Below are 10882 nucleotides of genomic sequence, written 5' to 3' on the forward strand. Positions count from 1 at the left end.
TATCGATTGATTAGTTGGCATTTTTATACGCGAGAGGGATGATAAAAATTAATCTGGCAACGCTTTCTCTAGTACACACGTGCGTAAGGTGAAGATGGCGACTGCTTCGAAATCATCTAAACGTCGCCTCGAAATTGTTGAAAACAATGAAAATTCCGCTGAAGTGGTAAGTAGAAATGGCGGAAATAGGATTAGGAAATGAATTACCTCTTTTTCTGTGTATTTGACATGTGTTTTACATGTTTCTAGGACGACATAATTGAGGCACAGGTTTCCGACAATGCCGATGACAGCACCGACGAGGAATCTAGTGAATACTCCGGTTTAGAAGATGACGAGGAAGATGATAGTGATGACGAAGAAGATAATTCTGATTGGGAAGAAGGTAGTGATGAGGATGAAGAAGAGGGAGATGAAGTACACAATATGAGTACCAACGAGGACAGTGAGGATGACACAGCGGAGGATAAAGTGGTACCCACCGCTGTACCCATCACACAAGATGGACCCTCCACGTCTACTGCCCAACTGCCAGCTCCTCCTGTAGAGGATGAATATGCATATGATTCTTCTGATGAGGAAGTATGTTTGTTTTAAAAATGTGCTATATTGGTTTCTGAAACAACATTTTATCTTCAGGATTTGAGAAACACTGTGGGAAACATTCCAATGAACTGGTATAATGACTATCCTCACATTGGTTATGATTTGGAAGGAAAAGCAATTCTCAAACCCAAACGAGGAGATGAAATTGACAATTTCTTGAGGAAAATGGAGAATCCAGAGTCATGGTAAACACTTTTCACAGCACTGTCCCTTTGATTGTTGACTAAATTATTTTGATATTGCAACAGGCGAACAGTTTATGATCCACAGACAGGCCAGGATGTTATCTTGAGTAACGAGGATGTGGATCTCATAAAAAATGTCATGGGTAGTAGAATACCTGATGGAAGCTATAACCCTTATGAACCATGGGTTGATTGGTTCACCAACGAAGTCATGGAAACACCTGTTACTGGTAGACCTGAACATAAAAGATCTTTTATTCCCTCAAGAGTTGAAGCTATTAAAGGTGACTGCTAGTTGATTTGTTATCAACGTGTTTCTAAGTTAGACTAATCCTTTTTTACACTTTCTAGTCGGTCGAATGGTGCACGCTATCAAGATGGGTTGGATGAAACCTCGTGTGGCTAAAGACACATCCGTCGAACGGCACAAGTATTATTTGCTTTGGAATGCCGATGACAAGTCGGAGGATGTTCGTCGTATTGAAAATCCTATCCCTGCTCCGAAACCTCGACTTCCGGGGCATGCCGAGTCCTACAATCCCCCTCCAGAGTACGCCTTTTCTGAAAGGGAAATCAATCAATGGAATCGCTTAGCCGAAACTCCGTACCAGCGCAAGTTCCCATTTATTCCCCAACGGTTTAGCTCGCTGAGAGCAGTGCCAGCTTATGACAGATTCGCTCGCGAGCGATTCGTTCGTTGCTTGGATCTTTATTTGTGCCCTCGTGCCAAGAAGATGCGTTTGACAATCCAACCGGAAGATCTTGTACCGCAATTGCCTAAGCCAAGGGATCTCCAACCGTTCCCAACGGTCTGCTCTATGATTTTCAAGGGCCACAAAGGACTTGTTCGTACTATTAGTCACGATCCTTCAGGCCAGTTCTTTATTTCTGGTTCCGATGATCAAACACTTAAGGGTAAAGTTTATAACTGATTTATTGGTAACATTTCATCCATTTTCAATTTTTATTTCACAGTATGGGAGATTGCAACTGGACGCTGTTTCAAGACTTTTGAAGTTAAAGGAACTGTCCGTTGCGTTTCTTGGTGCCCGAACTCGTCTATTGCTCTGGTGGCTGCTGCGGTTGATAATAACGTCTATTTAATCAACCCTGGTGTAGGAGATCGACTTGTCCAAGCCAAGACAGATGAGATTCTCAAGGAAATGCCTGCGCAAACAGATTATCTTAGTAAGCTCTTTTTTATTTCTGCTCCAGTTCATTTTTAAATGTCGTACTACTTCTTTTTTCAGTTCCTCAACGAGTTCGTGCTGTTTTGACTTGGAACGAGCCTGATAAGGCTCAATGGGATAGTGGATTCCGTGTTACTCTTACTCACTTCAAGGCAGTGAAACACGTAGCCTGGCATTCAAAGGGCGACTACTTCTCATCTGTCATGCCGGAAGGTGACAATCGATCCGTGCTGATCCATCAACTTTCTCGACGCAGATCACAGTTGCCTTTTAGCAAATCCAAGGGACTTGTGCAGTGCACTCTGTTCCATCCCCTTAGACCTTATCTATTTGTTGCGGTAAGATTTTTTTGTTAAATTTCACGTTAACTGAAGCTTAATTTGATATTTTTTTGTAGACACAACGTCACGTTCGAGTATACAATCTTTTGAAACAAGAACTTACCAAAAAATTAATGACAGGAGCCAAATGGATTTCTTCGATTGCAGTTCATCCAGGTAAAGTTCAAAGTTCCTAACAACAATTTGCAGTCTAATTTTCGTTCATTGACGGTTTGTAATAGGTGGAGACAACATCCTCGTAGGAACTCACGATCGTCGTCTTTGCTGGTTCGACTTGGATTTATCAACTAAACCTTATCAAGCTCTGCGTCACCATGGGCAAGGTATTCGTGCAGTGGCCTATCATAAACGATACCCTCTCTTCGCTTCTGGATCGGACGATTGCTCTGCCATTGTTTCACATGGAATGGTCTACAAGTAAGACATCTTGATTACTTAATTTGTTTGTTGAACTTCTCATCACTTTTACTTTTCTAAATTTATAGCGATTTGTTGAAGAACCCAACAATTGTCCCGTTGAAGAAACTGCGTGGGCATGCCAAATTTGATGATTTCGGTGTTTTTGATGTTCTCTTCCACCCTACACAACCATGGTTGTTTACCAGTGGAGCAGATGCTACGATTCGATTGTACACGTAACGCACTGAACTCTAAGTGGCACACGATTATTACACAACTGAAACATGTTTGTTTGACACTTGTTTCATTTATGAAATTTTACAATTGATAAAATAAGAAGACTAAGAATTGTATTCGTTCAATAATGGAAACATCAGTTTGGTTATTGTGCAGCACTTATAAATAAGCGATACATGATATTGTATGATTGAAAACCCATGGCACCAAGAAAGGTCGATCATTGTTCATTGTCATAATTAAATTTTATAAGTGGTCTAGTTTCAATTCCATGGTCCTCTCGGGAAGTATTTTTTGTTGGGTGAGGCTGGCACTGCAGACATCTGTGCAGCACTGAAGGAAGACATTCCGATTCCAATTATTGCCATAAGAGTTGCAGTCAACTGTGGAGGCCATCCTTCAGATCGCAGTCTTGCAAACTAAAACACAAAATTGGAATTGAACGTTATGTTTGATAAAATTTCAGAAGTTAACTTACCCCAGTGGTCCATCTGTAGGCTGTGCGTACAGTGGAAACTTGAACAATCATTGCCTAATAACATGAGAATCAAACATTAGATATCTTGAAATGAAATGGACACAACGCGCAAAAACAGACGCTTTCACTAGTTTAAAAAAGGACATGTTTCACACTGATATGTGTAACTAGCACGTGACGAGATAACTGGAAATACAGGTACCCCATCTTGAAAATAAATCTGTTAAAACCCAATGAAATCTAAAGACTGGAAATTTTTTCACCTCAGAGTGTTAAGTACCAGCCCAAGTTAGAGGAAGTCGTCGGCCGAATTAACCGCGGAAATCGGCTTTGCGGAAATTATATACGGCCTCGAGAGAGAAAAAAACAGAACGTTCGTGGCCTTGAAACCACCCACGGCCGCAGACGAAACCCTTATAACGAGTAAGTTGGTTACCAAGTCCAAGTTATAGCGTTACTAGGCGTCACAGCGTTGCTATCCTGTCAAATAAAAGTTGAAAACGGGAACCTTTTTTTAACTGGCCAAGGCGGCCAAGGGTAAAAAGGCAAACCTGTAGTAAACAAAGTCGTCTTTATCGTAAGTCTTACGTATATAATGATAAATGTGGCCTACGTCTATTTTGAGACCAAAATCAAAAGTAGAAATCTGATAGAAATTTCGAGAGTTGAAAGATCTCAAGTGACCTAAAATTACATGTAAATGTGATGCTAAAAAGTGGTTGTAGAAAATACCACGAAAAATTCTTAGCACTGGAGTTATCCTATACGAAGCAGTGTAAACTAGTGAGAAAATGAGGACATAATTAAAAAGAAAGGAAAAAGTGAATCCTATTCTTAACTGCAGCGACTCCCGAATTTTTCGTTTCAGGTTCAAGACTGGTAAACATCGGCCGACTGCCAAAAACTAAAATACGCGGCGCCGACTTCTGCTAACGGTATGCAAAAATTGAGGGTTGAATAAATGTGAGCTCACGTAGCCAGCATGCTTAACTTTGTATTTGACATTCTTCTGATGGTTTTCCTACATTATGTGAAGCGCGAATCCGCTTTTTTTCAGGGACACGGATGTTATGTCATTTGCAAACTTCTTGCAAAGTAAAAGTTGGCAATCTGCCAAGAGCAAAAACGTACAGGTTTTCATGGGGTTTGCAAACATTGAAGGTTGCAATGTGAATGAACTTGGCGTTGCGTACATGCTTTCACAAATATGTCACTTGAAAAATTTTTCACATTTGCAACGCATTACGACGATCTAAGTCACACCGACACTATTCTTTTTTTTTCAGAGACGCATTTTTGGTTATCAGATGTCTGTGTTATTATAATTCAAAACGGATGTTTGTGAATAACAAATTTGTTCCACTAGCACTTGTTTTTTAAAGAAACTTGCAATGTTGCAAATTTTATTTCGCGGTTAAATCATGCTCTATTCATTTGTTTTTAAGGAGACAACATAATTGCATAATTCTCTTGACAGCTGAGTCTGGCCGTCTGGCTGAGTCGTGACTTGAGATCTTAAATCTACAAATTTTAATTTTAGAAAGTGAATCCATTCTATATTTATTTCGATTGTTCTTTTCAGTTCAACGCCTTATTTCTGTCGATATTTAACATTTTGCAATTAAAATGGAGGGAGAATGTCACGAATCTGGAAGGGTTCTGATGTACCAGTGGAAATTTAAAGATTTGACTGAACGGTGCTCAATCATGACCGAAATGGCTGAGTTTCTGGGATTGAAAGCTTTTCGATTTGCCCTGAAGAAAGTTGGTGGTCAAGACACAAAGACAAGGTTGTATTTCATTTGTACCAATTTGCACAAGATTGGCTATAAAGTGGCGAAAGTATCTGTCAAGATCAAAGGGAAACCTGACCTAGATGGACACATGAACCTTTGTGAGAATGAGCTGGATCACCTTCAGTTATTTGTAAAAGAAATTGATTGTGAATGGCAAAAGCAAGAGACATTCACGTTCGGCGTCCACGTTATCGAAACATTGGAAAACTATCGTTACCAATTGTCAGATATTCTATTTACAGATCAGTTGTGGTTGACTGCCAAAAACAAACTCTGGACTGACATTGAATTTTCAGTCCAAAACCACATTTTTTCGGCACATCGGGCCATTCTGGCAGCTCGAAGTCCAACATTGTTTGGTTCAATTGAATCGCCGATTGTTGGCAGTCGAATCAAGATCGATGACACAGAACCCCTTGTTTTTGAAATGTTTCTTCGATTTCTCTATACTGGCGTCTTTCAGGTCAACAACCACCGAAGTGTTAACGAAGAACTGCTGAAATTGGCAGAACGTTACAAGTTGAGCACGTTGAAATCCCTTTGCCAGTTGGCAGTTCAAGATATCGATGCTAATCAACTCACATCATTCGCCATGGCCATGAAACCAAACTTTGAAATTTGCCCCAAGAAACCTCAGCTCAAGTGAGATAAACTCAAAGTGTTATTTACTCCTTCATTTTATTTATTTTATCTATTTATAGAGAGAAGACCAAAGCTCAATTGTTTTTCCAAAAGTACTATACAGTCATCGAATGCGTTTGGCGGGTGGAAGAATTGCCGCAAGACGATAAGCTGTTCACTTCAGATCAGTTGAATTTCCGCAACGATGGAGCGTTCCGGGCGGGACTGGCCGAACATCCACCCACCAAGCACTCAACTCTCTTATCCCCACAGCATTTCCTTTACCTGGCCTGTTCTCACCTGGAGAAAACAGGCACATCCATATCCCATGTTGAGAGTTACATTGACGGCGCCGAATATTGCCGGATGGAGCGACGAGGTGAAAAAGCCTTATACATCTTTGGCCGGGAACTCTACGATCTCGTAGCACCAAGTTCTTTCAAATTTGACATCCTCATCAGAGAAAATCTCGATAATTTTCGATACCAACTGATGGACAGTCTCCGCTCTGTTGACTACTGGAACATGTTCCTTTTGGCCATCCTGACCGACGCCGAGCTTCAAGTTGGGAAAAAAATTTTCAAAGTACATCGAGCCATTATCTCTTCAAGGAGTCCGGTATTCACGGAGCTGTTCAATACCTCAACGGTCGAATCTGTCACGGGAAAAGTTCGAATCGATGATGGCGTAAATCCTGACGCCTTCAAAGAATTTCTCTTCTTCTTGTACACGGGAGAGCTCAAAGTATCGGCCAACTCCCAGTCACTATTGAAATTGGCGGAAAAATATCAAGTTGAATCTTTGATTGAAATCTGTCGTGCGGCCATTCAAGAAATCGACGTCGACGAAATCTCTACTTCTTTGATCTGGCTGTGAGTCCAAGCTTTCATAATTTTTTTTTTAATTTGAACTAGCCTTGTGTGTATTCTATATAATGAACATATTCCCTGTTAAATTATGAGCAAGTCAAACGTGCTGTATGTTTATTTTAAAAAATGCGCGTCAAATAAATATTTTATGCAGTAAAATATTTTTCCGCTAGATGTCCCTCATTTAAAATAAAAACAAACATTTGATTCTCATCCCGTAACAGGTAATTATACAGCCAACGATTCTTTAGTTATTATTATTTTTCCACCATATTACTTATGCTTTACGTGATTTCTTTTTATTTTCTATTTTTTCGGTCAACTGGATTGTCTGTAAAATGAGACGGCGCTGAAGCTTAGGATAATAACAGTCAGATGCTGTGGCGGAGGCTGGATGATGGAAGTTGGGTGTGCTGTTGGGTGCGACCACCCATATGTGTGAGAAACGGGCAGCATGTGAGGCTGTTCTCAGTCTAAATATAATGCCATCCATCTCTCCCCGAAAGGAAGACCTGAGCCGCCGCTTTTCCATCACACACAAGAGGTGAAATAATAATAATAATAATATCACGATAGGTTCTCTCTCTCTCTATGTGGTTTGTTTGTGATGGTGATCTCCTTTTTTTTTTGTTCCCCTCCCTTTCTTCTTCACTCTGTGTCTTTCTCAGTCGATTGATGTGGAGGATATTATCCGCTCGGCTTCACTCGGTTATTGCATCTGCCTCCGCACACACACACACACACACACACCGTATATAAGCTTATTGCCTCCTATCCTCTTGCGGTACGGCATCACACAGCAACTGGGCCATTTTCTATCTTTTTTCCATCCGCAGGAAGGAAGGAAGAAGACTGATTTGCTCGCTCGACCGTGCAGGTGCGTTTTCTCTGCTGCTGTGCAAGGAAAAGCTTTTTCTCTATCCTCAACCATCAGCCTCTTTGTGGTAACATTCACCGGAAACCTCAATACTATTCAATTGAATTTCGTTTTTGGCGCCAAATTCAATTGATTTAATTTCTTTTTTTTTTTTAAATAGTACCCACCTGCTTCGTTTTTCTTTCAACACAATTTGTTTTTGTATCAAATAAGCTGTAGCTATAGTGGAGTGCAACCGGATACTTTTATCGGTTTTTTCTCCCTCTATAAGAGACCGCACGCGGTTTATTGTGTGTTTAAACGAGGGAAAAAGTCATAGACTCTGTCTCCCCCGAGTCTTTTATTTTTCAAGTTGAAAGAGTATAGGGGGGAAAAAGTTTCAATCAATTCCCTCTTAACACACCCTCGAACGAGTAACAAACATCTGGTCCATTGGGGATGCTGCTGCTGCTGCTGCATGATCCTTTTGTTTTCTATTGGCGACGACCTTATTGATCATCTTCCATGTTGGCTGGCCCTTGGATGTAATAAATGTCGGCTGTCTGATGAACCGCCGGCCCCGGTTTTTCAGCCAACGCCATTTTTGACGGTGAATTGATTAGCGCGGATCTTCCACCGCTGATGTAGATTGAATGGGTCTTTCATCGATGTGTAGTGGCCGCCATCTGTCGCGCCCCAAAAATCCTCCTCCTTCCTCCCCCCCCCCCCCCCACCATACACACACATAAGAGGAGTATTGTGGTAAAAGAGACTTGGCTCAATGTATAATAAAAGAGAGTGCATGTCACGTGACACTCTTTTGTATATACAACACCCCACCCTATGTCTATATGTGGTAGTAGTTCCTCTAGTTCAATGCCCAATGCAGTTTTTCAGTTATATATAAAAAAGGTTGACATACGGTCACTGTTCGGGATCTAATACGGGCCAACACGGGAAATAAATACTTGAACCTTTCTCTAGCCCTGTTTCGCCTATAGCTATATCGATCGATCCCCGGGATTTTATTCGATGGTTTTTATGGCGCAATTCTGGCGCAAAGAGAACTTCATTTTGAAATGTAACAGAAACAAATTCACACTTTCTCCCACCCAACTACTACTCTCGAAATAGGAGAAATGTGTCAACCTGCACAAGCAAGCCGTCCGCGTTTGAAGCCAAGATGATGGCGGTATGCTGTCGGCAGGAGGAGGAGTGCATCTAAACGCGTCCAATGGTGTTATAGAGGGGAGCGGGAGCAGCCGCTTTGTCGACGCTCCGCCCTTTCGTGTGCGCCACGCTCAGACACTGGCACATGTTAGATCACACACACACACAACCACTTTGTCCGATCCCTCATCACTTTTGTGCCGTGGCAGCTCGCCGCTGTGTCTCAGTCGTCGCCCAGCTGTCTGCCAGGATCGCATCGACTTGTCGCTCTACTTAATACCCAAATAAATCAGTTAATTACAATAATAAGTGCTGGAACGCATTCAAAACAGGTAATTGGAATAAATCACAACAACTTATCTTTGAAGTTTTTATTAAATTTGAAATTTGCTTTAAAATTCAGAATGACCATGGACACGACGATGGAGAGCGGCCGTGAATCCAACAGCATCCCGAAGAATCAGACGACGCCTAAACGCAGTTTCGACGTGGCGTTTTTGACGGGCGTCAGTGAAAGTCATCGCTACCACAACAACAATCAAGTCAGTTCGGACGAAGACGATCAGGAAGAAGATTTGAGATGTGCGGCCAAGAAATCCATCGAAGATAAACCGACGATCCACAGCAAATTGCAGCAGCAGCAGCAAACGTCGGTCGTGAGCGGATCGCCGAAAAGCGCGTTCAAAAAAGTGAGCAAAATCAACCACAACAACAACAACAACACGGCGGAAACGAGCGCAAGTAGCAGCAGTGCTGGCGGAACGGGTAACAATCTCCCGGTGGATTTGAGCATGATGATGTCGGCTGCTGCAGCGGCAGCTTCCTCCGCACCTCCCTATTACCACCCGTTCTCATTCCCGGCCATTGCAACCACTTTGTCGTTGCAATTACTGCAACAAAACAATGCGGCCAAAGGATTGGCCATGTCCTTGTTCAGTCATCCAGCTGCGGCGGCGGCTGCAGCCGCAATGGCCGCTCATCAGCAGTCCTTCTTCCAGCAGCAGCAGCAGCAGCAACAACATCCGCCCATGAAATCCGGCGGTGGTGGTGGTGGCAACAATCTTTTACATCCGTCTAGGGCGACAGACCGGCGTCCAGATGGAGCCAATAATCTCATTGAGGATTACCTACGAGCCCAAGCTTCGCTCTATCAACATCAATCCGAGAAGGATTTCAACCTCTTCCCGGCTAATAACAAGACTATGCGCCACGCTGATTCTTCGGCAGCTACTTATTGTCCTCCTACGTTCCATTCCGCGATGGATCATCGGCTTTCGCGGCCTAATTCTTCCAGCATGGCACCTCCTCCACCGCCTCCGCCACCCCCAGCTGCTCCTACACCGACGACTCCGCAGTCTCAACAGCAATCCGTTTCTTCGTCGCCAATCCATCAGATTCCAGCGGCAGCTCTAGCGGCCAGTTTGGCATCGGCGCCATCGCAGAACGTTTGCGCAAAGTGCAACCTCAGTTTCCGCATGACGTCCGACCTCGTCTACCACATGAGGTCGCAGCACCGGCGTGACGCCAACACCGATCCCGTCCGCCAAAAGCGACAGGAGAAATTGCGATGTCCCGTCTGCGGAGAAAATTTCCGCGAACGGCACCACCTGACAAGACACATGACCTCGCACGAAGACCGTGAACTTGAAACCAAGTGATTATTTTTATTTTAAATTTTTGGTTTTCCTGATTTTTCTCTGCGTTTGGTGACTACTGATTTGTTTCGACTATAAATCCTTTTCTCCCCGCTAAATATCTGTGAAAAATTCGATATTGTATTTTCTATTTAAGTGCTTCATTTGTGTTTCTTCGTTTTTTTTTTGTTTGAGATTAATTGTTGGTTTGACACACTGTAACATATTGGAAAAAGAAATAAGTTAATTTCTTCGATTTTTACGTTTTTGTTTTTATCCCTGCCAAAGACATTCATCAGAATTATCTCAGACGAACCGGGTTTGCATGCATTTTTTAAAACTTATTTATTGGCCTCTCTATTATTGACAATTGTGCACCTAATTGAATAACCCAAATCACGATTGTGTCTAAATATAGTCAATTCAAACTTTATCCTTAATAACTTGTTGTTGGTGTGTATTCATTCCGTGAAATTGGTAATATACATACTACATCTAAA

The 10882-nt window shown here is 42.3% G+C and overlaps 3 protein-coding genes and 1 long non-coding RNA gene across 12 annotated transcripts; 3 read left to right on the top strand and 1 right to left on the bottom strand.

Moving 5' to 3' along the window:
* The first annotated feature begins 41 nt into the window (after positions 1–41).
* LOC124310974 (ribosome biogenesis protein BOP1 homolog) lies at positions 42–3008 on the top strand. The gene is made up of 10 exons (XM_046775179.1): positions 42–166; positions 250–582; positions 640–791; positions 855–1075; positions 1143–1706; positions 1767–1979; positions 2042–2319; positions 2379–2478; positions 2544–2739; positions 2808–3008. The coding sequence occupies exons 1-10, from the start codon at positions 95–97 to the stop codon at positions 2959–2961; spliced, it is 2283 nt and encodes a 760-aa protein (XP_046631135.1). The 5' UTR covers positions 42–94; the 3' UTR covers positions 2962–3008.
* A 46-nt stretch (positions 3009–3054) lies between these two features.
* On the bottom strand, positions 3055–4064 carry LOC124311563. Of its 2 annotated transcripts, none has more exons than XR_006909887.1 (4): positions 4050–4064; positions 3700–3987; positions 3437–3490; positions 3055–3377 (listed from the first exon to the last, which is right to left on the bottom strand). It is a non-coding gene; the product is annotated as an uncharacterized LOC124311563 (long non-coding RNA). The 2 variants fall into 2 exon arrangements; XR_006909888.1 differs by lacking the exon at positions 4050–4064 and adding an exon at positions 3988–4002 and having other exon boundaries at positions 3700–3916.
* A 798-nt stretch (positions 4065–4862) lies between these two features.
* On the top strand, positions 4863–6881 carry LOC124311108. The gene is made up of 2 exons (XM_046775421.1): positions 4863–5874; positions 5934–6881. The coding sequence occupies exons 1-2, from the start codon at positions 5063–5065 to the stop codon at positions 6727–6729; spliced, it is 1608 nt and encodes a 535-aa protein (XP_046631377.1). The 5' UTR covers positions 4863–5062; the 3' UTR covers positions 6730–6881.
* A 27-nt stretch (positions 6882–6908) lies between these two features.
* On the top strand, positions 6909–10864 carry LOC124311206 (probable myosin light chain kinase DDB_G0279831). 8 transcript variants are annotated; one of them, XM_046775588.1, is made up of 5 exons: positions 6909–6946; positions 7066–7266; positions 7391–7666; positions 8713–9080; positions 9152–10864. In XM_046775588.1, exon 5 carries the CDS (start codon positions 9153–9155, stop codon positions 10404–10406), a length of 1254 nt encoding a protein of 417 aa, XP_046631544.1. In that variant the 5' UTR covers positions 6909–6946; positions 7066–7266; positions 7391–7666; positions 8713–9080; position 9152; the 3' UTR covers positions 10407–10864. The 8 variants fall into 8 exon arrangements, with proteins under 8 accessions (XP_046631544.1, XP_046631546.1, XP_046631550.1 ...); XM_046775590.1 differs by lacking the exon at positions 6909–6946 and having other exon boundaries at positions 7014–7266; positions 7391–7506; positions 7559–7666; XM_046775594.1 differs by lacking the exon at positions 6909–6946 and having other exon boundaries at positions 7014–7266; positions 7391–7506; positions 7559–7599.
* The last annotated feature ends 18 nt before the right edge of the window (positions 10865–10882 follow it).

Source organism: Daphnia pulicaria, chromosome 8, assembly GCF_021234035.1.
Source record: "Daphnia pulicaria isolate SC F1-1A chromosome 8, SC_F0-13Bv2, whole genome shotgun sequence".
Lineage (NCBI taxonomy): Eukaryota > Metazoa > Arthropoda > Branchiopoda > Diplostraca > Daphniidae > Daphnia > Daphnia pulicaria.

What these genes read in the sequence shown, in the direction of transcription:
- LOC124311108 (XM_046775421.1), top strand. Translation starts at nt 5,063, where the DNA reads ATGGAGGGAGAATGTCACGAATCTGGAAGGGTTCTGATGTACCAGTGG. An exon ending in CCCAAGAAACCTCAGCTCAA is followed by an intron (nt 5,875 to 5,933) that starts GTGAGATAAACT and finishes ATCTATTTATAG; the next exon opens with AGAGAAGACCAAAGCTCAAT.
- LOC124310974 (XM_046775179.1), top strand. Translation starts at nt 95, where the DNA reads ATGGCGACTGCTTCGAAATCATCTAAACGTCGCCTCGAAATTGTTGAA. An exon ending in ATGATTCTTCTGATGAGGAA is followed by an intron (nt 583 to 639) that starts GTATGTTTGTTT and finishes TTTTATCTTCAG; the next exon opens with GATTTGAGAAACACTGTGGG. An exon ending in ATGGAGAATCCAGAGTCATG is followed by an intron (nt 792 to 854) that starts GTAAACACTTTT and finishes ATATTGCAACAG; the next exon opens with GCGAACAGTTTATGATCCAC.
- LOC124311206 (XM_046775588.1), top strand. Translation starts at nt 9,153, where the DNA reads ATGACCATGGACACGACGATGGAGAGCGGCCGTGAATCCAACAGCATC.